The 22004-nt window shown below is 36.9% G+C and overlaps 3 protein-coding genes and 1 pseudogene across 4 annotated transcripts; 1 reads left to right on the plus strand and 3 right to left on the minus strand.

Moving 5' to 3' along the window:
• Positions 1–1607: 1607 nt before the first annotated feature.
• Positions 1608–2707, minus strand: LOC114723506 (phosphoprotein ECPP44-like; annotated as a pseudogene).
• A 2927-nt stretch (positions 2708–5634) lies between these two features.
• Positions 5635–8342, plus strand: LOC114723518 (uncharacterized). The gene is made up of 2 exons (XM_028909699.1): positions 5635–5966; positions 7637–8342. Exons 1-2 carry the CDS (start codon positions 5851–5853, stop codon positions 7842–7844), a joined length of 324 nt encoding a protein of 107 aa, XP_028765532.1. The 5' UTR covers positions 5635–5850; the 3' UTR covers positions 7845–8342.
• A 1515-nt stretch (positions 8343–9857) lies between these two features.
• Positions 9858–20741, minus strand: LOC114723481 (4-coumarate--CoA ligase-like 5). Of its 2 annotated transcripts, none has more exons than XM_028909672.1 (6): positions 11758–13040; positions 11238–11383; positions 10971–11038; positions 10770–10872; positions 10539–10690; positions 9858–10028 (listed from the first exon to the last, which is right to left on the minus strand). In XM_028909672.1, the coding sequence occupies exons 1-5, from the start codon at positions 12962–12964 to the stop codon at positions 10577–10579; spliced, it is 1638 nt and encodes a 545-aa protein (XP_028765505.1). In that variant the 5' UTR covers positions 12965–13040; the 3' UTR covers positions 9858–10028; positions 10539–10576. The 2 variants fall into 2 exon arrangements, with proteins under 2 accessions (XP_028765505.1, XP_028765499.1); XM_028909666.1 differs by lacking the exon at positions 9858–10028 and adding an exon at positions 20734–20741 and having other exon boundaries at positions 10229–10690; positions 11758–12974.
• Positions 18560–20567, minus strand: LOC114723496 (lysine histidine transporter-like 8). Its single transcript, XM_028909683.1, has 4 exons — positions 20111–20567; positions 19893–20029; positions 19378–19790; positions 18560–19297 (listed from the first exon to the last, which is right to left on the minus strand). The coding sequence occupies exons 1-4, from the start codon at positions 20293–20295 to the stop codon at positions 18668–18670; spliced, it is 1365 nt and encodes a 454-aa protein (XP_028765516.1). The 5' UTR covers positions 20296–20567; the 3' UTR covers positions 18560–18667.
• Positions 20742–22004: the final 1263 nt, after the last annotated feature.

The raw sequence follows: 22004 nt of genomic DNA on the forward strand, positions 1-22004 counted from the left end.
TAGGATGTAATAGCATCCTTTGTGATCTCCATTCTTATTCTTTAATCACTGAGCCGAGGAAGGAGTCGGAAATAACTTTTATATGCTTATTTTTCTTAAATCTTCCCCCTCTGTCAGTGCTTTAACGCATACACATATATACTAACTCACCGCCTGATCAAGACCTCTCATTTACTACTAGTTTATTTCCAGCTTTTCTTATTCGGTCAAAACCAAAACCTCATTCATATGAGGACTGAACACTGGGCTAGGGCCCATTATCAGAAAGAGAAGACGGTACATTTTGCAGGGGAAAAAAAATCAGGCAGCCTGCAAAGTGCAAACTTCGTTCAAGACTAAAGTAGCAGTGATTCAGGTCTGATTTGTGTTGACAAGAAAAGGAAGGAAGGCAGGAAGGAAGGAGAGCGGAAAGAGAAGAAAAGCAAACATACGAGAGTTACCTTGGCAGGCGCGTGTCATGCCGTGATCTACGGCGGGCCGGGGCACATTTAGATAATGATCATGCCTGTAAAATAATGAGAACGTTGGAACCGTTAATCTTTCGGGTTGATCAGATTAGACTGCTTTAAAGCTAATAGCTCGTGGTTTCTCTGCATCGTTAATGATTCATAGTTGCTTAATTAATAAGCTTGAGGCGAAGCCAGGGTGCCGGTGACTTCGCGTCATGAACGGATTATAGATCTCTGGGTGCGTGCTTAATTTTCACGGGTGTGTTAACTTGCTTTCTGACATTAAACCATGCCTTGTACTGGTACTATGCATTAGTGAGCGTGCGTCGTCAAAAGTTGCATCCCAAATTAGTCGTATGCATGCGTGCCTCCTCGGAGCGTCGAGAGCTTCATTGATCGCCCGTGACCCCACCCCGAATAATGTTTAATTGGACTTATCATCATATCTTGTCGACATTCATCGTTTTGTGCCTATCCATTCGGCGGGTCACGTACGATTCTAGAAGTGCAAAGCTACACGACAGTTAACCATAGTTAGCCACAGCCAATCTATCAGCTGCTCAGTTATGCTCAAACATTTTAATGTAGTCATCATCATCAGTTTCGTTTTCCCCTCACTCTTCCTCATTCTTCGGTTGGCCTTTACGTTCACCAATTAACATTTTCTTTAATGGTTGCAGGTCTGTGCTTAATCCATTCCAAAGCATGAGAAGGATCGGCCATTTTTTGGCATTTGGAGCCGGGCTATTTAACTTGTTCCTTTTTTTAATTACCACAACTAGAGCGCCACCAAGGGACAATTTCGTTTACCCATCGGTTTCCTGACCTGGCTGGATTGCGCTCAAGATTATTAAATACTACATCCTATTCTTAATATAACACCTTATTTAATTTTTATTTTGATTATAAATATAAAATCTCAATCTATTTTATCTCTCACATTTACATATTTTTTTCTTAAAATTGTCCTTTTAATAGATTAACAAAGATATTTTAGAAAATATAATATATATTTATTACAAATAACTAATTTAATTTATTTTTTTAATCTATTTAAATTAATGAAGTAATTATCATATTGCAGCAATTTCTCCGCCTGCAATCGCTCCTCCCTCTAAACCAAGTAAATAAACATTGACATTCGGATGACAGCCGTTGTACACACAAATAAGGTACTTTCATTCCCGTTCAATACATTGTTTTTTTTTTTTTTTTCCAATCTTTTCTTTCCGCTTTAAACATGCGATGCATAGGAAATTGAAACAGCTCACAATTTTTACACATGCATGGAGTATGGACATACAAAGGAAATCAAAATGAACAAAGCACACCAACAACGATCACTCATGTCTGCAAAGCATGGTCCTGAACTCAATGATCACCAGCCACTCTCTCCTCCTTTTCCTTCTCTTCCTCTGTCTTGAGTGATAACCAGGAAGCTTCTCTTTGATCTTCTCAAGTATGCCCTTCTTCTCCTTGGCTTCCCCTTCCGGAGCCACGTCAGCGTCAGTGACCGGGTGCTCCGCTGAAGCCGACGGTGGTGGAGAAGTGACCTCCTCTGTCTTCTTGTGCTGGCCTGGCAGCTTCTCCTTGATCTTGTCGAGGAAGCCTTTCTTCTCCTCAGGGTGGGATGGATCCACCTCCACTTTCTCAACCGGAACCGCTGTGTCCTCGTGCTTTTCTTCTTCCTTGTGATCACCTCCTATCTTTTCCCCCATCTTCCCTTTCAGTCCTTTCTTTTCCTTCTTCTTCTTCTTCTCCTCCCCGCCTTCCCCCTCCTCATCGCTCGACTGCAATATATATGTCAAGCACAACAGAATTAAGCTTCCCAGAATCCATGACCAAGACGTGTAAACAGTACTTTAGACTTTTAATCCACTGTGAAAGACAAAAATAACCGGGATACTTACAGAGCCAGAGCTGCTGTCGGATCGGTGAAGCTCTTCCAAGAGGGTGTGCTTCTTCTCTGATCCCTCCTCTTCTTTCTTCTCCTCCGCCTTACTCTCGTGTTTATCAGAAACCTTCACCTTCTCGAACTCGGTGGCGACTGCCTCCTCCTGAGCCTTCTCTTCTTCTTTTTCTTCCCAGTGACATCAAAACGCCGCGGTCCTTGATCTCTGTCTCGGTGGCCTCCTGCTCATGGATCTTGCTCTGGTTCTTCTCCGCCATATTCACAATTGACAAGTGATTAACTTGCACAGAGGAAGCTGATCAAATCAAAGATATGGATGAATAAGAAAGCAGACGGATCAATAGGTAGCCGTGAGGATACAGTGTACTTTGGAAGTGTGCGCTGAACTGAGGAAGCGATACGTGAGCGCACGAGCCTTTATAGGGTGGAGGACGCGCATCCCCCGCGATCAATTAATCATACTAAATTATTGGTTAAAGTAGTAGATCTAATATTTTTTATAATATTTTTTAATTTCACTCAGTAACCTCTTATGTATGGTTTAGGATGATAAGTAGATTGTAAATAAAAAAGTGATTCAACTACGTTATAAATAAAAGTAAAATGAGATAGAACTAAGAAATAATATTAAAATGCTCATGTTGCTTTTATCATAATTTTAAATTTAATATTATAACCAATGGATCCTTGACTATGAGTGTGAATGATGGCAATTACGCTACCTCCGGTTTTTGTTTAATTTTTAATTTTCTCTTATATATAAAATCTTAATTTACTTTTTTATATTTATTTAATTTTTTAAGATAGTCTTTATAATAGTATCATTTTAAAGAAGACAACATCTATTTGTTATAAATAATTAATTTAATTAATTTTTTAATATATTTAGATTAACTAATTAGCTTCATCAGAAAAACCAGTAAAAGCCAAACAAAATACTGTTTGCAAGGCCGACGTGGGCAATAAGTTCGTAGGAGAAACGGAAGTGTGACCTTACACGACGAAAACCGTACGCGCCAGCTCTGAAAGACACCTGGGAATGCAGGTCCAACATGTGGTTAGAGAGGAAACATATGCTCTTCCGATTCTATTTACAAGTTATTTTTAATATATTTTATATAGATTAAAAAAATTTTAAAATTAATTAATTCTCATTTAAAATTTAATAAATTTTTAATTTTATCCCTATTTAATACTCTTCCGGTCCTTAATATAAGACACATTTAATTAATTTGATTAGATTAAGGAAGTTAGATAAGTTAGCTAATTACAAGAAAAATGACACATTTTTCCTAAAACACCATAATCATCTTTCTTAATACCCCATCTCCTTCTTCTACTTGATTATGGTTGAGAGAGTATCTATAGGGGTAATTTAGAGAAAATTGATAAATATGAGAAATGAGTCTTATATTTAGGACCAAAATAAACTCAAGAATTGGGTCTTATATTAAGGACCGGAGGAGTACTATCTCTGGTCCTATTTATAAGAACTAGTTGACTGATTTGAGAAAATTAAAAAAGGAAGTTAAATTATTTATTTGTAATAAATAGGTATTGTCTTTCTTAAAATATCATTACTAATCAAGTGTATTGGCCAGAACTATTATTGTTAGAAGGACTATTTTGAGAAAAAATATATAAATATGAAAGATAAAGTAGATTGGGGTCTTATATTTATTATCAAAATAAAAGTCAAACAAGGTCTTATATTAAGGACCAGTGATAGTATATATTATACTTCATGTAAACGAAATTAGCACAATAATAAATTAAGAGTAAAACTATATATTTATATAAAAAAAATTCTCTCAGTATCCTATAAATAACATTAAAATTTTTTTTCTTCATTTTATAAATAAAACTAAACGAGTACGTGATGATGCCTTCGAGGATGGAAGGTAGTGGGGGAAAAGCGAGGGCCAAGAGGTGGGAGCGGAAATAAAAGATGTCGGGCCAATGAAAGAGAGGACACGTGTAGAAAGAATGAGTGGTAGGCTTTAATGTGGGACCCGAAATGTCGGTGTCGAATGAATAAATAGGCCGTCTGGGAGAAGGAAGTGGGCTTTTCCAGAGTGTTGCTGGTCGGTGAGTGATCCTGTCTCAGGCCCCCACCCTCTTTCTTAAGGCAGGTGCCACTCCATTTTTTAAAGTCCATACCTTGCTCTTTGACAAGTGGTCGGCTTGGCTGGTTTTTCCCCGGCTTCAAAAATTATTCTAGTTCTTTTAATTCAATCTTTTCAAAGACTGCATTTTTTTCCTTAATATTTAATTAAAAAACAAACAGTCATTGATTTTAACACCCTTGACCTTTATTGTACCCAAGTTTTTTGTCGACCAAAGTGTGTCGAAGGTAATTTTTGAAGCTCACATTCTGTCGTTGCCTCTATCCCTTAATTCAACTTTAATAGCTTTCAACTGAATTAGAATCAACCTAATCATTTTTATCAGTCTTGAAAAAAAATACTAAATTGTTGCAGGGACAATAATCTACTTAAATAAATGGCTAATCATGATGCTCGTTGTCTCGGCTATTTATATCGATATATTGACGACTCAATATTTACTCATGTGATGTCATTTGTTTTTACAGGAGATAATATTGTCTTATATTATCCATACTTATTTGTTTTTAAAGCGCCACAGATTATAAAAAGCATGACATAGCCCATAAATAAGATAATACCCATCCGGTTCTAAATATAAGATCAATTATAAAATAAAAATATTACAAAATAAGTCTTATATTTAGGACTAGAGAAGTAATATATTAAATATAAAAATTTTTGAATTTTTAAAGCAAACTGATTATATCACAGTAAAAATGCGATGCGACAACTAGACACTCGCTTATCAAAATTTAAAATTGTACGAGTTAATGTGATATGTATTGTATTATAGGTAACAGCCAGACTGATCACACATTGACTCGTCGACATCTCCTTGTCAATCGAAAAATTCTTATTTATGAGGACCCTAATGACATTCTCTCTGGACTGTGAGCCCAAAAAGGGAAAAGCGGTACAGTGCAAAACTGTGTTTTATAACTCAAAAGAAAAGGAATTTGGGCTGCTCTATTTTCTTGCCATATTTGGGTTGGGCTGGCTGATCCAAAGATGTATATTTATGAATCGAACACCTTCGGGTTCTGATGATGTTTTAAAGGGCCTGGACTTATGGGCTGGGTTCATTATTGGGTTATGTTGGGGAAACATACAGATCCATAATAAAGGAAAGGGATGATGGATTATGGAATTTTGAACGAATTGAAATTTGAAAGGGGAACGAAACTTAATTACGGGGAGGAAACGATCAGCGAAGAAATAGAGCCGAGACGAAGCGAGCGCTGGTTGATCCCTCCCCCCAGTCATCTGATAAAATTTCGTCGTCCAGTTTTCAGGTTCTCCACAAATCGACGTTTCCTGCAGATAAAGTGAATAAGAGGGTTTCCGCCTTGAGACAGAGGACGAGAGAGGGAGAGAGGCCACGATGATAACGCGATCGAATCTGGCCGAACAGCTGCGGGAGTATCAGATTCGATCCAAACACGACTGGGCTTCTATCTCCTTTTTGTCCTCTACCTCTTCTAATGTTACGACCTCGAGGTGCGTCTAGCATTTAACTCGAGTCATGTTAAATTCTATCTCGTTTCTTTTTAATCTTTATTCAAAAGCTTTCTTCCCCCATTCATTTCTTTTACTCTTTTATCCAGTTATTTTCTTTAGTCTTGGTATAATTGGGCCTAGCTTTTTTGTTTCACCTGTTATTTGTTCGTTCACATGGGCAGTTATATGATTTAGAATTATGATTGAAATTGTCATTTACCTTTTCAACCTCAAATTCGGCTAAGTCGGCAGTGTTCTGGTCTGTTTTGGATCTCTTGTTCGAACATTCGATTTAGTCGTTCTTCTTTCGCAAATCAATTCATTTCGGCTTGGTTGTCTGAATTGGGATTCAGATTATTCGCAGGTATGCGCCTGGGTAATAATAATAACGCAAAAAATCTTTCGTCGTTTCTCTAAAAATTCGTGAGACCATGCCCTGGTATGCAGAACGTGGCCATTTTTTAGCTCATGTCTTTTGCCCTGTTATTAAGCGGAACAGTGGAAGCAACATTTTGATTAGAGTATCATGAGACCATGCCTCGTCAGGTTCTGCTTCTGAACATCTCAGATCATGGTTGCCATCCCCTGGCTATCAAATTTTTCTTGAAAATAAGGTAGAATGTTTAGATCAGGTTGCACATTAGGTATCAAATTCAGACTGATCTCTTACGGAAAGAAAGCAAGGTCTTGATTTTTTTAACCATAAGAAACAAGGTTTTGATTGATAATTTGATATTTGATAATCCTTTACAGTGCATTTCTGGTTCATCCATCAAATGATGGCCAAAATGATTAAGCTGTGTGGTAATAAAAAGACGTGGGGTTGCTTTGGGCAGTTATTAGATTCGAAGTTTCTTAAGATAAGGTCAAGTGTCAACAATAGTTGTTGGATTGTAAATTTTTGGTGAATATTGAAGTGTCATCTGACTTGATCTGGAAGGGATACATACTAGATGACTTATCTGGAGTTGAGTTCTTACCTAGCTTAGTTGGTTACTTCTGAAGCCCTTACTATTTTATAACACGAATGCCAGCTTTGAGTTGACAACTTAGATGATCTCTCATTGACTTTGATTCGGATTTCAGCGGTCCTGTTGCTTTTGAAGAAGGCAATTGTTTTTACTATAAGGGCACTGGATTGCATTTTCCCCCCACGCTAATAACTCATAATACTTGGATTCATGGGGCGTATATCTACTGTCTGTGTAGTAGATTTCCGATCTGATGGAATTACGTGCCATTATCGTTGAACGTTCAGTAAGCTTGAAAAGTTACAGCCATTTTACCAATACCTTTACCGAATCTGGGATGCGGAGGGTAAATAAATGCTGACTGACCAGTTATAGTGCCGCCTCGTCCATTGTTCCCCATGCAGAAGATGGATATTCCTAATTGTTTTCACCAATGACTCTTTTGGGCGACTAATCATGATAGAGCGGAAAGTTGCATCTTGGTTTAAACGGAGATGGACGATCGTCTTTGCTTAGCTTTAGCAACCATAATTTGTGTACACTGACATGTTCTGTTTTTCGCTTTCAAATGTTTTATTTTTTGACTTCTGTGATGAGTTTTTTTTGGTTGGGTTAATACCTGTTTGCATGTCGAAGCTTTTAGAACAATCGGTGATTAAAAATATCAATGCCTTTTGCTTATTTATTCTCTTGGTGCAGGGTGGATGTTGTTGTCTTTGTGATATGGGAACTTGTCATTCTGGCTTTCCTGGTTTTTTCAGCAGTCTCTTTGTACTTTAGGCACATCCGGCTTGCTTTTATATTAGTCTGCGTTACAGTGCTGTTGATACTGTGTATGAAAATTACAAAGCAAATAAGAGTGGCAAGGAAAAAGAAACGAAGGATGCTTCTTCCATTGTCAATGTAAACTGATAGCAAGCCTTGGTCTTTGGCGTGTTTCTGGTGCGGAGGTTCCGGGCATGCATTACAGATGACCTTTGTCATTGGTCGAGCCTCTCTTTCATCCTGATTTTGCCCCATGCTAGTTGATCGAAGTCTGTTAGCGATGTTTTGGCATCAAGACTGACACCTCGAATTGGTTCGGGAAGACAACTCAGTTTTGAAGATGGGGCGTTTAAAGGTGTTGGGATTATAGTCGTATGGATAGATGTGCTTCTTTTTGTCATTAGTTATTCTGTATGTAAAGCAGGTTAACAGCACGCACGTTTGGAAGTTTTCAAACAATATCGGAAGAATGCATGTGGAAAGATAATATATGCATGACAGCTTCAAGTGGTCCGAGAGCTGAAATTTTGGGTAAGGTGCTTTAATGATAACTGCTGAAGACTGGAGGTCCGTTCATTATATAAAGAGGTTGAACCGCAAGAAATTCTTCGGACTATAATGCACAGAAATTTCATTTGTTTCTGCTTCCTCCGAGTTTTGGCACCATATGAAAATATATTTGTTGGGTGGTTGCATGTTTCACCAAAATTTTAAGAATGGGACCGTCCTAGCCTGTTTAACTTGTGAAAAAATGTGAAATGGCATCGAGACTGATCCGAAACTGTATACTCTATAGAATGAATAAAAAGAGAGAACCAACTAAAAATTAGAATGCTGTTTGAGTTATTCATAGCCGGTCTGTTTGGATTTACATATTGAAGTGTTTATAGACACAAACACGTTTCATGAGACAAGACTTTTATAATATATTTAGTTCATGTTATATAAATAACAATTAAAAAATTGTTTATAAATTATTTGAAACTAGTCGTGATTCTTTGTTTCGTTCTTTTTTAATTTGTTTTACAAGTTGGTTGTGGTTACAAAATAACATCATTTTATGGTAGTTTTTGTTCAATAATCTAGTATTCCATAACTATTCTTGTATATAATTATTAATTAATTAATTAATTTGATATTAAAATAACGAATTGCTAGTTGGTTATTTTGAGCTCAATGTGTGCTTATAGGTTAACATTTTACATTTCTTGGGTGAGCATTACCTTATTTAAATTAGAAAAATTCCAGAAAAAGCTCTTGGAATATGAAAAATTTCAGATTGGGTCCTGCAATTTTGAAAATAACAGTAAGATTTAATGACTCAATCTGTCATTTTTAAAATTCCAGAACCCAATCTGAAATTTTTTATATTCCAAGAGTTTTTTTTTTAGATTTTTCCATTTAAATTTAAATACTACATTATGAATTTGATTAACAATGTTGTTTTAAAAAAAAAAGAAAATTGCCTAATATTATAATATTATATTCATTAGAAATAGTATTTATTAGTGGCTCTATTTCTTTAATGTTCAAGGGGCCTGGTTCTTTTGTCAAAGTTGCTTTGAATTCTTCTTCTCTGCACAACTTTTTATTTACCTTGACAAATCTTTCTTGCCCTCAACCTTTTTTCCTCATCTTTCGCTAAGGACAAACACGAATTGGATGGCCCTGTTTCTCAATTTGATTTGAACATAACCTTTGACCAATAATTCAGAACAATCTATGAATTACTTTTAACTAATTCTTCATCTTAGCCTTAAAAATCAGTCCGCTTTTCCTAGATAAAATAATAATCGATAATGGTAAGGTTTAGCTCCGCAAAAATGCGCACCGAGGTGAAGATCTGGGCGTTTGCCGTAACGGGTTGATAGATTACACAATCAATTATGCTCTTTTTTCTTTAAAGTTAAATCGGAATAACCATTACGTTTTATTTACAATAAAATAAGCGAGATGCCTCATCAATATTTTTCTTGCCTGCGCATTGTCAAGAGATAAGATGGAATGATATATGAAACATTCATTAAGTTAATATAATTTTTGGTTTTTTAATTTTTGTCTCTCCTTAAATAATCAAAACTTATAATTTAAAATTTAAAAGACTAGAGTCAAAATAAAGACAAGTTTAAAAGATCAAAATTATATTGATATGCTATGAACTTGTGATGGTATAACACAGCACGATAGTTGTTGGCCGAAAAAAGAAAACAACACACCAATCTAATGATAAATAATGAGAATGTGAACAGAGAACTATACCAGATCATCCCCGCCACTGTCCTCTACTTCCTCTCCTTTCTTTTTAAGGCCTTTTTAAGATTCAGATCTGTCAAAATTTTAACACATGAAACAAATATAATAAATATCTTGCTTTTTTTGAAAAAGAAATTTTGTTCATATGCTCTAATTTTTTTATGTGACCAATGCCATTTTGACATTTGAAAATTAGTATAGATATGAATACAATTGACAAAACAGTAATCAATATTGTTGGAAAAAAATTTTGGAAAAAACAGATGAAGAGAATTTTTTAAAAATAAACAACATAAAAAAGAAATTAATTAATTAATTAATTAAGAGCCGACATTCCACTTTACAAGAGGTCATAAAACCACATGTGGCACCACTTTCTGTCTTTTACAGATGCAAGACTGAGCTGGGAGGATATCATTGAGTTTGTTTTTTGAAGGGGGGGGGGGAAGACGGGGCCAACTACTGACAGCATAAAATAAAGATAAAAACGATGGCCATTATCAAACCGAAAAAATAAAAATAAAAAGGCAAGAGAATTATACATAATAAACATCGAAAGACTGGGAGGCAGCTAGAGAATGACCATATATGATCAACATGGAAAACTCCCGAGTGTTGAATTCAAAGTTTAGATGTAGCGAGCTTGATGAGATCCTTCCTGAGGATCTTGCCAGATGGGTTCTTGGGTATTGAAGAAATAAATGCCACTCTTCGAATTCTCTTATATGGAGCAACCTGTTTCATCCACATGCTCAATAGAATCATTATCCATTTGCAAGGACACTGAATATGCCCATCAAGCAGGGAGGCTCACCTGTGCTGCCACAAAATCCATGATTTCCTTTTCAGACACATCACCTCCTCTTTTCCTCACTACGTATGCCATGGGATACTGCCCGACCTCCTTATCCGGGAATCTGAAAAAGTACAGCATGCCCACATTATTTGTCCTTCGAATTTCTTTATATGAAAAAACAGCAGTAAGCTGTTGAGTTGGATAAGGAGATAGGCTTACGGTATGACAGCAGCATCTGAAATTGCATGATGAGTAAGCAACAGGGCCTCTAGTTCCGCTGGTGGCACCTACCACAAAAACAATTGAAACAACATTAAGAGACCATGTCTAATTCTATATGATTATACGAGTATCTATTCAGATCAGGCTGGAAGTGAGGCGAACCAATTAGTTCATTAGAGTGAAATTTGCGTTTTAACTCGTATAAGAGTTTACTTTCCACCTCCCTTGTTATATAATCATAAAATTCTGTGTTTTGCCTGGTACCTGATATCCCTTGTATTTAATAAGCTCTTTCAACCTATCAACGATGAAAATATATCCATCGCCATCAATGTAGCAAATATCTCCAGTCCTCAACCATCCCTCTGAATCAAGGGTCGAGCTGGTTGCTTCCTCGTTACTGAAATAACCTGCCATGACCATGCCCTCACTGTTAATCAAACGCTAATTTAACATCGATCCACTAATTCTGATCTCGCTTGTCGTCAGTCAACTAAATCACATATTTGATATTTGCCTATAAAAATAATAGCATGTTACAGAATCACGACTAGAGATCCAAGTCTATGTAAAGATGTTTTTCCCCCCCCAGATGAACGATTAAATAATATAGTTATAGTTATCCCACCTTGTGAGCCAAAGATAATGAAATAAGAATTATGTCAACGTTTTCTTCGGGGCTCTTCTTGCAGTGTCATATATAACTTCTAAGTTTTAATCATCTACCATTGAGACATGGACGGAATTTAAAATTTATAATCATAATAATAAAATAATGACGCGCCTTTCATGATAGTGGGACCTCTGAGCCAGAGTTCACCGGTCCGATTAGGCGGCAAAGCCTCTCCGGTTTCAGGGTCGACCACTTTGGCCTCGGTGCCGGGTGTCAACAGCCCGGCCGTGCCGTACCTCCGACTCTCCTCCAGTGAGTCCGTGGATGCCCCGACTCCCGTGGATTCGGTCAACCCGTAACCCTGGAGAATTGTAACGTTCGGGAACTTGTCCACAAAGCCCTCTACCACCTCCTTACTCAGAGGAGCCCCACCCGACATAACCGAATGTAGCGACCTCAAATCGTACTTCGTCTTGATCGCATCCGCACCGTTCATCATCGCCACCAGTATAGGCGGCACCAGCGGCAGGTACGTCGCCCGGTACTTCTGGATCGCCGACAGCATATCGCCCATGTCGAACGTGGACAGCACCACTGTTGTCGATCCCGAAGCCAGAAGGCCCGTCGCGAACGCAACCAGACCATATATATGGAACATAGGGACAGTGCATATGAAGGTCTCCTCCTTGTCCATGTTGAATCGACCCGAAATTATCTGCACCATTGCCATCAAATTCCGGTGCGACGAGATCACGCCTTTACTTGGACCCGTGGTGCCCGATGAATAAAGTAAAGTTGCAGTATCATCTTGGCAAACTCGATCCCTGACTTGGCTCGCACGGGGCTCCGTCTTCATCATCTTGCCCAGCGTGGTCACGATTTTAGGCTCTGTGATTGCGGCGGCGGAGTCTTCCTCAATGAGAACAATCGGTAGGTTTGAAGTTGCGGTGATCTGGGGAAGTAGAGGGCGAATTGTGAAGGCCAGGGCAGGTTTGGAATCGGAGATTTGCTTGGCGATTTCGCGGGTGGTGTTGAGAGGGTTGGTGGTGGTGATGATAGCCCCAAGGGACATGACGGCGAGGCAGACGACGGGAAAGTAGATGGAGTTGGGGGAAAGGAGGAGGACAACATGGCCCTTTCGAATACCAAAGTCAGAGAGGGAGGCGGCGACGGAATGGACGGCTCGCCAGAGTTGGGGGAAGGTGAAGTGGCGACCGGTGGCGGCATCGACGAGAGCAAGCTTGCCATGGTGGGCGCGAGAGGAGATGAAAGTGGTGACGTCCAGTGAATAGTTTTGAGGAAGCGGCAGGGGCTTCCGTTTACTGTAGAAGACGGAGTTGGATTTGCAGAACCCGCTTCTTGCATCTATTTCCTCCATCTCTCCGATCCTTTTCACTTTCACTCCCGGTGTCGCCTCGGTCAGTCACTCGCGGCATAAAAGTCATGCAGGCTCGTTTCGAATCTATATATCGAGAAATTCTTGCGTGAACCCGGCGCACCACTTAATCATAATGCAATTGCGCCAACGGTTCAGAATAATCTTATGCGGATGGTCTATGCAGCCAACTTACATATATTCAGTCATACATGGCATCATAGTTGAAGAAATAAGAAAAAATGGTTAAAAAAAACTGTTGAAATAAAAAAATTATAAATAATGACTCATGTAGTATGGGTTTTGAAAATATTATTTTCAAAACTAGTCCTGTGTGCAATTTTTCCATGGTTTTTTACTATTTTCCCGTGAAATAATCCCTGTGGGCCTCACCAATTTTTATTTAGCAATTTCTCTTTCCATCAATTAATTTCTCTCCCTTCCCCCCATTTTCGCTTCCAATTATGCACTTTTTATTTTCCATCGAAGCATGACACGTTTTCGTTCAACTTAAAAGCTCTGCAGTTTTGTTTTTTAAACAAAGCTGTCCAATTAATTTTAATTATATCTACCGCTGGTTTTGGGCCACTGTAGACTTGGGGTTTCTTAATACGCTGCTCCCTCTGTTTCTTATTATAAGAGACGAATAATCGAATTATGTTAATAAAAGAAACAGTTAAAATTAGTTAAGAACAATCAATGTGTAAAAAGTATAATTTTTTTTCAAAAAAACCCTCATTAATAAGGAGAGAGCATGAGAGAGAACAATGCTAAATTATTCAAAGAAAGAAAAGTGGGAAGGAGAGAGAATATAAGTAGGAGACAATAAATATGGGTAAAATAAGATATCAACAACAAAAAATAAAGACAACTTTTAAGTGTCTCTTATATATATGAACATGCCATAAGCATCAAATGTCTCTTATAATAAGGAACGGAAGGAATACTATCTTTCATATTTAATATAATAACTAGTTTGATATTTAATTTAATTTTAAATATAAAATTTTAATTTACTATGTCTCTTGTTTAAGATTAATAATTTTAGAGTTAAAAGACTAAAAATATATTTTTTAAAGTTAAGGATCATGCCAAAATCTTATGTAAAAATAAAAGACCAAATGTATACTTTAATCTAATATAAAAGTTATTATATAAAATTATAATTTTGCTAGATATAATTAAAATAATAAACATGTGATTGGGATTGGGATTGAATTTAGTTGCAATACATCATACGTATATTATTTATTTCAATTGATATAACAAATAAAGGAAAACAAATTTAATAGACGAAATACTACATTTGATCTTTAGTAACAACTTCTCTATTATACTAAGTATAAAATTGCACAAAAAAATATTTTAATATACTAAATGTATCTAAATATATTTTAGAATGTTGAATGTATTTTAAAAGACAAAATTCAGGTCTATACTTATATTCATTAGATCTATTTTTCTATTAAAATTGAAGTGCATGGGTTTTCTAATATTAAAAATTGATAGGAATAAAATTTTAAAATTCCGTTAAACTAAGCAAATTAACTTACTTTTTAACTGCTAAGCTTTGTTAAATATAAAAATATAAAAATTGAAAGATGGGCATTGTTGGAAGTGAAAGTCGGATGAAGAGAGAGAAATTATTTGATGGAGAGAGGTTGTTAAATATAAAAATTTTTGCGACCCACTGGTTATTATTTCTCTGATTGTGATGCCACGTAAGAGTGAAGTTATATGAGCTGGCTCTCTTTTATCGCATAGACCGCAAATGATGTCATGTGCCGGATTCACACAAGAACTTCTCCTATATATCCCATAAACTCTATGGCGGTTTTGTGATTGGTCCACGTGGTGATCTTGGGCAATATTTTCTTTTGCATGTTATTGGTTTATCTTCATTTATTGTCGGTCTTTTTGTTTCCTTATGTTTTGGGAGAGTGGGATCTTTCTTGGGTTGGTGATCTTATAAATATGGAATTGTTGGGGGGGCTTTTGTGCCATTGTTTTTGTTTTTTCTTTTTTTGTTTTAGTTGTTTAGTGTTGGTTGTTATCTTTTTTCTTTGCCATAGAGAGTTGTCCATAAGAATAGATTGCTTTATAGAGATTTCTTTGGCTCCCATGAGGTCAAGATATCGTGATACATATCTCTGTGCTCGTATTTCTTGCGCGTGTGTATGATGACACTATTTGGCTTTGTGGAAGGCGGTTGAGGTCTTTGAGTTTCATCATTGTGGTGGCAGGTAGGTAATGAGTTCTTTCACTTTTAGGTGTTTGCTTGTGTTCTTCAAAAGCATGTTAAATAGTTTTTGTTTTTAAGACGGATTAATTTTCTTGTAGCAGGTTTGAAACCAGCAAGATGTTGGTAATGTTCCTGGCGTCGATGCCATTGTTGTCAGAGTCATGGAATACGTGCGGCCAGGCTAGCATTGCCGCACTGTGGAGTTTCATGACAGAGCGAATTAGCAGCATAATTTCACATTTTCTAGTATTTGAATGGCTCAAGCCTCTGATCCAAGCTGGTGGAGCTCAGTAGCTTTAGACCGTATCAGTGAGGCGGTGCTGTTATCATCGCTTTAAGGCGAGCAACGGGGAATGGTGCACGCCAGGATACTTAATACTTTTCAGTTTTACAATGTAAGGTATAAGATGTTTTCAGATGTTTGACCCCTCCCTATAATTATAATTTTTTTCAGTTTTTTTTATTTGAATTTTTGGGATTTGTACTCCATTTTAATGTGTCTCATAATCATATAATTCAGGAAAACTTTTTTTTAAAAAAAATCGAAATAGATATTCTCTAATTTTATTGCATAGAATTAAAAGAAATCCATTTTTTTTATTTCTAAAGATATTCTTGGTCAACAGTTTGTTTCTCCAAAAACAATTATTTTTTCTGAGAGAATCATTTTTCAAATTTTTGCTATTGTCTATTAGATAGGTGGACGCAAAATGAACAAAAAGGATTGAAGTAGAATCTTCTTAAGATTTTTAAAAGAAAACATAACATAAAGAAATGATCAAGCAAAGATAAGAATAAATAAATGAAACCACAAAATACTCCTTAACAAACCATCCGCATGAGAGGCAAAAATATCAGAACAACTATTTTGACTTCACACTTTTTTTTTCTTGGTTATAGATTTCACTCTAAACTAATTTATAACAAAATATATTAAATAAGATATTCGTGGTAAAATATATTAAATACTGTTTAGATTAAGTCTAACCAGATAAATTATTTTCTTGGTTGGAATGACTTGTTAGTTTAATCTACAGATAATATCCTTCTCTTGGAATTTTCAAAGTATTCAAGTGGCATTTTGGAAGATGTGAATGTTAAATGATAAATGAGTTTTTGACTTTTCATAGTCCCCCCATATTGATCGTCTAACAGTAAATAATGAAATTTTTTTTATAACTGAGTCATTAATAGAAGAGATAATAAATGCATAGAAGGAAAATAAATTATGTTTTACAATCAATATATTGTATATTTAATATGAAATAAGTGGAAAGAAATAAAAAAATGCTTGGTGGAGAAAAATTATTTTAAGTAATAACTGAGGTATCGTTGGCGAACTAAGTGTACTGAATATCATAACTTTATAGTGCATTTTTGAATAATATTTTAAGAAATATCTAAAGGATATACTACCTCCGATCTTAATTATAAGAGTTCATTGACTAATTTGAAGATATTAAGAAAATAAGTTGAGTTAGTTATCTGTCCTAAATAGGTGTTGTTTTTTCTAAAATATCCTTGCTAATCAAGTGTATTAATTAGAATTATCATTGTTAGAAGTGCTACTTTAGGAAAAAAAAATGTATAAATATGAGAGACAAAATGGATTGAGGTCTTATATTTAGAACTAAAATAAAAGTCAAACATAATCTTATATTAAGGACTAGAGGTAGTATATATCAAGATGCCACATCTCGCAACTTCTTGTTGTGAAAATTGTAATAGAGGTTTTTAATAAACTTTATTAATCAGAAATGTTATTAGCATTTATTAAGCCTTTTGTTTCCTTCCTTCAAAATTAAAAGCTACATACAGAGATAACAAAAAATTACTGATAGCCCCTATACGCATATCGAAATTAAACATACAGCCAGGTGTATCTTAATTACAATTTTGTTTACTTCTTTTTTTTTGAATTTTTTATTAGTTTTCAGCCGTTATTAATATATTAAGAATCTAACCACTTACTCATCTGGTTCTATTTATAAGACAGAGAGAAATATTTTTTTTTCTATTTATAAGTCATTTCGTTAAATTTTTAACATGAATGTACTATTTTATCTTTATTTATTATAACATAGATAGTTATTTTTTTTAAAAGTGTATATATTAAATAGAAGTAAAGTTGACAAGTTGTTATATTTTAATGGAGAGTTATTGTAGTTTAAGATTTTGCTTGGTCTATGTAAAATATGTTAGAAATGTCTCATTAATAGAACTAAAAGAATATTTATTTAACTCAAATTTCAGATGGTGTAACAATAACAATTTTAGTCTTTGTTTTTGTCAAAATTTTTCTCAAAAGTTTGGGGGTCAGAATTCATGTTTTGTTGTTTGGCATTTACTTTTTTGGGAGGCAGTGAAGGTGGTTACTTACGTTTCTTATTTGCTCCTGTTTGGGTTCAATGCGTGTGGGGCCGCTGGCCTTCCATTTCTCTGCAAAAAACTAATGTTCAGGGTTGTGATATTCGCAGCACAACTTAATCATGCCTATCCGACAAATAAATTGTAGACTTTTTTTGGTGGAGGGGGATTATATAACCAATGTTTTAATATGATTTGCTATTAAATTAATCTTTTTTCTTCTCAGTCTATCAAGTATAATAATCTAATACCATAATGCTTCAATGAATAATTATTAATTGTTGAAATGTAATATGAAAATATCTATCTTATATTAATATATAAAATAAAGTCAGAGAATCTCTATTCACGTATCTTTTTTATGATGAATTAATCAATATAGAAACTCCATAATAAAAGTTATATTACAAGGTCTCGATTGTTTTAATGGATTTTATTTCTCATAATTACCTAATATTAAATTGTGAGATTTAAAAATAAACTTGAAAAATTATTTCATGAGACAAAATTTTTATAACATATTTAGTTCATGTTACATAAATAATAATTAAAAAGCTATTTATAAGTAATTTAAAACTAGTCGTGATTTATTTGTTTCGCTCTTTTTTAATTTGTTTCATAGGCACAAACACAAATTTGGTTGTGGGTACAAAATAACATCATTTTATGGATAGTTTTTGTTCAATAGTCTAGTATTCCATAATGACTATTCCTGTATATAATTATTAATTAATTAACTTGATATTAAAATGACGAATTGCTAGTTGGTTATTCTGAGCCGAATGTGTGATTATAGGTTAACATATTTACATTTCTTGGGTGAGCATTACCTTATTTAATTTTAAATACTACGCTATGAATTTGATTAACAATGTTGTTTTTTTAATTAAAAAAAAGAGAAGAAAATTGCATAATATTTTAATATTACATTCATTAGAAATAGTATTTATTAGTGACTCTATTTCTTTGACGTTCAAGGGGCCTGGCTCTGAACTCTGAAGACATGAAATTAAATTAGACAGAAATATGTGGCGAGATGAGTTACTGGAGAGCGGACAGGTAATAGAAGCTGATTATCCATCAGGATTCATCAATCATCAGTGGGGGTCAAAGAAGTTGGTGTTGATGCCGTGTGCGGCTATTCCCCAGATGGCGCCGGCGATGACCAGAACGCTGAGAACCACGCCGCAGACGCCGAGCATCCAGCTGAGCCACCAATTCGTGCTGTACTTGCTTGGCTTCTTCATCTTTAACCACATGAAGCAGGGATACGCCAGGGTGACCGGCAGAGCAAAGCCTCCAAGCAGACCCGCCAGGCTTGGCAAGAAGGGCAGTGCCACGGCAATGAAATAAGCCAGGCATCCGAAGAATACCCTCAAGGCCGCCCTCAGCCGCCTCGGACAAGCTCTTTTCTTCCTGCTTGTGTATCTCACCTCCAGATTGTCGAACACCGGCATTGCGTATATTTGAAATGAGCTCACACTGTTTATCACTACAAGCAGGCTCGCGCATGCCAGCATCGTCTTGGTTGTGTCGTGCTCGTGGTACTTGTGTAATGCGCTTAACATGCCTCCGTTGCCAGGAAGCATTGTCACCAAATTTCCATAGGCCCAATAACCTCCAATGGCCAGGGGCAACACACAGGAGGCGATTATTAGATACGCAAACTTAACACCTCTCCACATGGCCAAGTGCGAGGGTCGGTCCGTATCCGAAGGCAATGTTCCCTATAAACGCAAGATCAATAAACTTTTCCAGAATCGTTAAGCGAGAAGGAGGTGGGGAGGTTTGTGGGGTTGTGAATGACCTGAATTTCGAGCACAAGGTTGTGACCCCTGAAGGTGAAAGCAATGACGCCAAGAGCATTGAAGACGCCAAAAACCCTGGCAGGCAGTGATTGATGGGGCGACGGAGGAAGAGGGAGGAGCTTGCCCTGAACAACGGAGACCGCCCAGATGAGGGTGCAGTAGGCGACGCCGGTGAGGGCTCCGAGGAGGGAAACCGCCGCCATTGAGTTGAGGTTGGGAAGCTGAGCAAGCAGAGTGGCAATTGCTGTAAATAGGAAATACCACTCCGTGGTGGTGAGCGCATGCCCCTTCTCTCCCACTGTTTGGAAGAATGCCTTCATGGCGCCTCCTCCGATCATGATCAGCGTCACACACGTGCCCCCCGACAGGTACATGATTGGCAACAATGCCACTGCTTTCCCTACCTTCTCTCCTGTCATCATCATCCATCCATTTAACTCACTCATATCCGCCTTCTTCTCACTATGATTCTATTATATTGCGGTAATCACGCAAGAAGAAGAAAAGCAATTACCAAATGCGGCCGTGGCTAGTCGGAGATATCTGCTGTGACGCGCTCCTGCGGGGTGGGATTCGTGGAGGTGGATCAGCAACCAAAGGGTGTAGAGCTGCCACGAGAAAGCGATGCAGAGGCATGTGATTCCCCAAGTCCTGCACCCCCATGCATGCATTAACCAAATTATGAGAAGGAATATTCACAAAGGAATGATGAGAAGGAGGGAAGTAATTAACCAGCCGAGAGTAGGGAAAGCCAGAGGGAGGACAAGAGCTTGAACGCCGATGCCGGAACTGAGGGCATGGAAAGCAGAGCAGTAAGCGTTGCCGTGTCTGGACTCAGTGATGGGAAGCCAGGCGTCTTGTGGGTCAAGCTTGTTCGAGTGGCCAGCTTCCTCCTTGTGCCCTCCTATTCCCTTCATTGCGCTGCTCTAGATAGAGCGCCTGCTATCTCTATATGGGTTTTCACTCCTTTGCCCTCTGCTTCTCTGCCTGCTCTCCCGCTTTCTATCACTTCCCTGAGCTTTTCGCTTTTGCGGTTCACTCCCCTCTGCCCCTTTTTATCCCCTTCGTCTTCCTCCTTACTGCCCTCTTTCATTAAACTACTCTCTACTTGTCGTATCTGCTCGTGCTCTTTATTTCATTGCAGGTGTATATTTATGTGTTGGTCAATTGACCATGTGTCCCCTTTTACTCCCCCCCCCCTTTATAATAATATTTACAATTAGCTAATCTATCATGGCCTGAAGTCACTGAAACGAAAAAAAAACAAGCCTCCACTCAGAATCACATCACTGAGATGATATGTGACCCGTGACCCTACAAATTAAAGCCTATGGAGATGTATTAGTAAAATACACACACACAAGCAGATATCAATTTGTTTATTGGGAAGATGGTGGCACGACGATGATCTCCGTTGCTACTTTTCTTCAAAGCCTCTCCAGCTTCGCTTTTTCCTTCTTGTTTCTCTCGCTCCATCTTTTTCCCACACCTTTTCCCTAAACTTCGAATGCCTGATTTTGGTTCCAGCCCCAACTTAAATTTTTTGCCCTTTCTGGGTTGACCCAGAACGAAGACTCGAGAAAGCCGCACAAAAACATGTATCTTTAGGGCTTGTGGTTGTGGGTGTAGACACAGCACAAAACCATCAGGCCATGCATACTGCCAATAATTCTCCCTCTGATTCCATTAAACAATGGATTCTTTGTATATGGGCATGCTTGGAATGCCACCTTCTTTTGTCAAAGTTGCTTTGAATTCTTCTTTTCTGCACAACTTTTATTTATCTTCACAAATCTTTCCTGTCATCACCCTCTTTTCCTTATCTTTTGCTAAAGATTGGATGGCCCTGTTTCTCAATTTGATTTGAACATAACCTTCGACCAATAATTCAGAACAATCTATGAATTACTTTTAACTAATTCTTCATCTTAGCCTTAAAAAACCAATCCGCTTTCCCTAGATAAAATAATAATCGATAATTGTAAGGTTTAGCTCCGCAAAAATGCGCATCGAGGTAAAGGTCTGGGCGTTTGCCGTAATGGGGTTGATAGATTACACAATCAATTATGCTCTTTTTTTCTTTAAAGTTAAAGTCGGAGTAACCATTAAGTTTTATTCAAAAAAAAAGTGAAGATTGAGGTTAGGGGTAGTCAAGTAGTGACAGATTAACAGGCGGCCCAATAGCCTAGGCTCAACCGGGCCGAAAGAGAAGAAGTTGCAAAGAAGTAATGGTTGCCCTTTGTCTATATTTTGGGCACCGGGCGACGTATTGCCTGCCCTGTGTGTGTGTGTGTGTGTGTGTGTGTGTGTGTAGAGAGAGAGAGAGAGAGTGTGTGTGTGTGTGTGTGAATAATTTTTTAAAGGGCTTTTTCTATACATCTCATGCAATACATCGATGTTATGACTATCATGAAAAATTTCTATTATTTTAATACTATAATTTTATTATAAATTTAAGTTGACTTGATAAATGAATATCATATAAGAATAATGTATAATTATTAAGTATTCAGAATTTTCCTAACGTTACTTTTTCAAGGAGATGTATTTTTAAAGGGGCAAACATTTTTTTATTTTAAATTTAATTTTTTGGAAGTGAAAAAGTAACCAGGACAATGCCCCTCCT

Source organism: Neltuma alba, unplaced genomic scaffold (assembly GCF_004799145.2).
Source record: "Neltuma alba isolate B1F8T4 unplaced genomic scaffold, ASM479914v2 tig00002374_pilon, whole genome shotgun sequence".
In the NCBI taxonomy this organism is placed as follows: domain Eukaryota; kingdom Viridiplantae; phylum Streptophyta; class Magnoliopsida; order Fabales; family Fabaceae; genus Neltuma; species Neltuma alba.

Bases quoted from the DNA above. Each gene is read 5' to 3' on its own strand.
- LOC114723496 (XM_028909683.1), bottom strand. From the start codon at position 20,295: ATGAAGGGAATAGGAGGGCACAAGGAGGAAGCTGGCCACTCGAACAAG. The intron at 20,030-20,110 runs GTTAATTACTTC...ATGGGGGTGCAG, and splicing joins GCTTTCCCTACTCTCGGCTG to GACTTGGGGAATCACATGCC. The intron at 19,791-19,892 runs GTAATTGCTTTT...TGATGATGACAG, and splicing joins ACTAGCCACGGCCGCATTTG to GAGAGAAGGTAGGGAAAGCA.
- LOC114723481 (XM_028909672.1), bottom strand. From the start codon at position 12,964: ATGGAGGAAATAGATGCAAGAAGCGGGTTCTGCAAATCCAACTCCGTC. The intron at 11,384-11,757 runs GCGCGTCATTAT...TGGTCATGGCAG, and splicing joins AGGTCCCACTATCATGAAAG to GTTATTTCAGTAACGAGGAA. The intron at 10,691-10,769 runs GTGAGCCTCCCT...TGGATGAAACAG, and splicing joins TGGATTTTGTGGCAGCACAG to GTTGCTCCATATAAGAGAAT.
- LOC114723518 (XM_028909699.1), top strand. From the start codon at position 5,851: ATGATAACGCGATCGAATCTGGCCGAACAGCTGCGGGAGTATCAGATT. The intron at 5,967-7,636 runs GTGCGTCTAGCA...CTCTTGGTGCAG, and splicing joins TCTAATGTTACGACCTCGAG to GGTGGATGTTGTTGTCTTTG.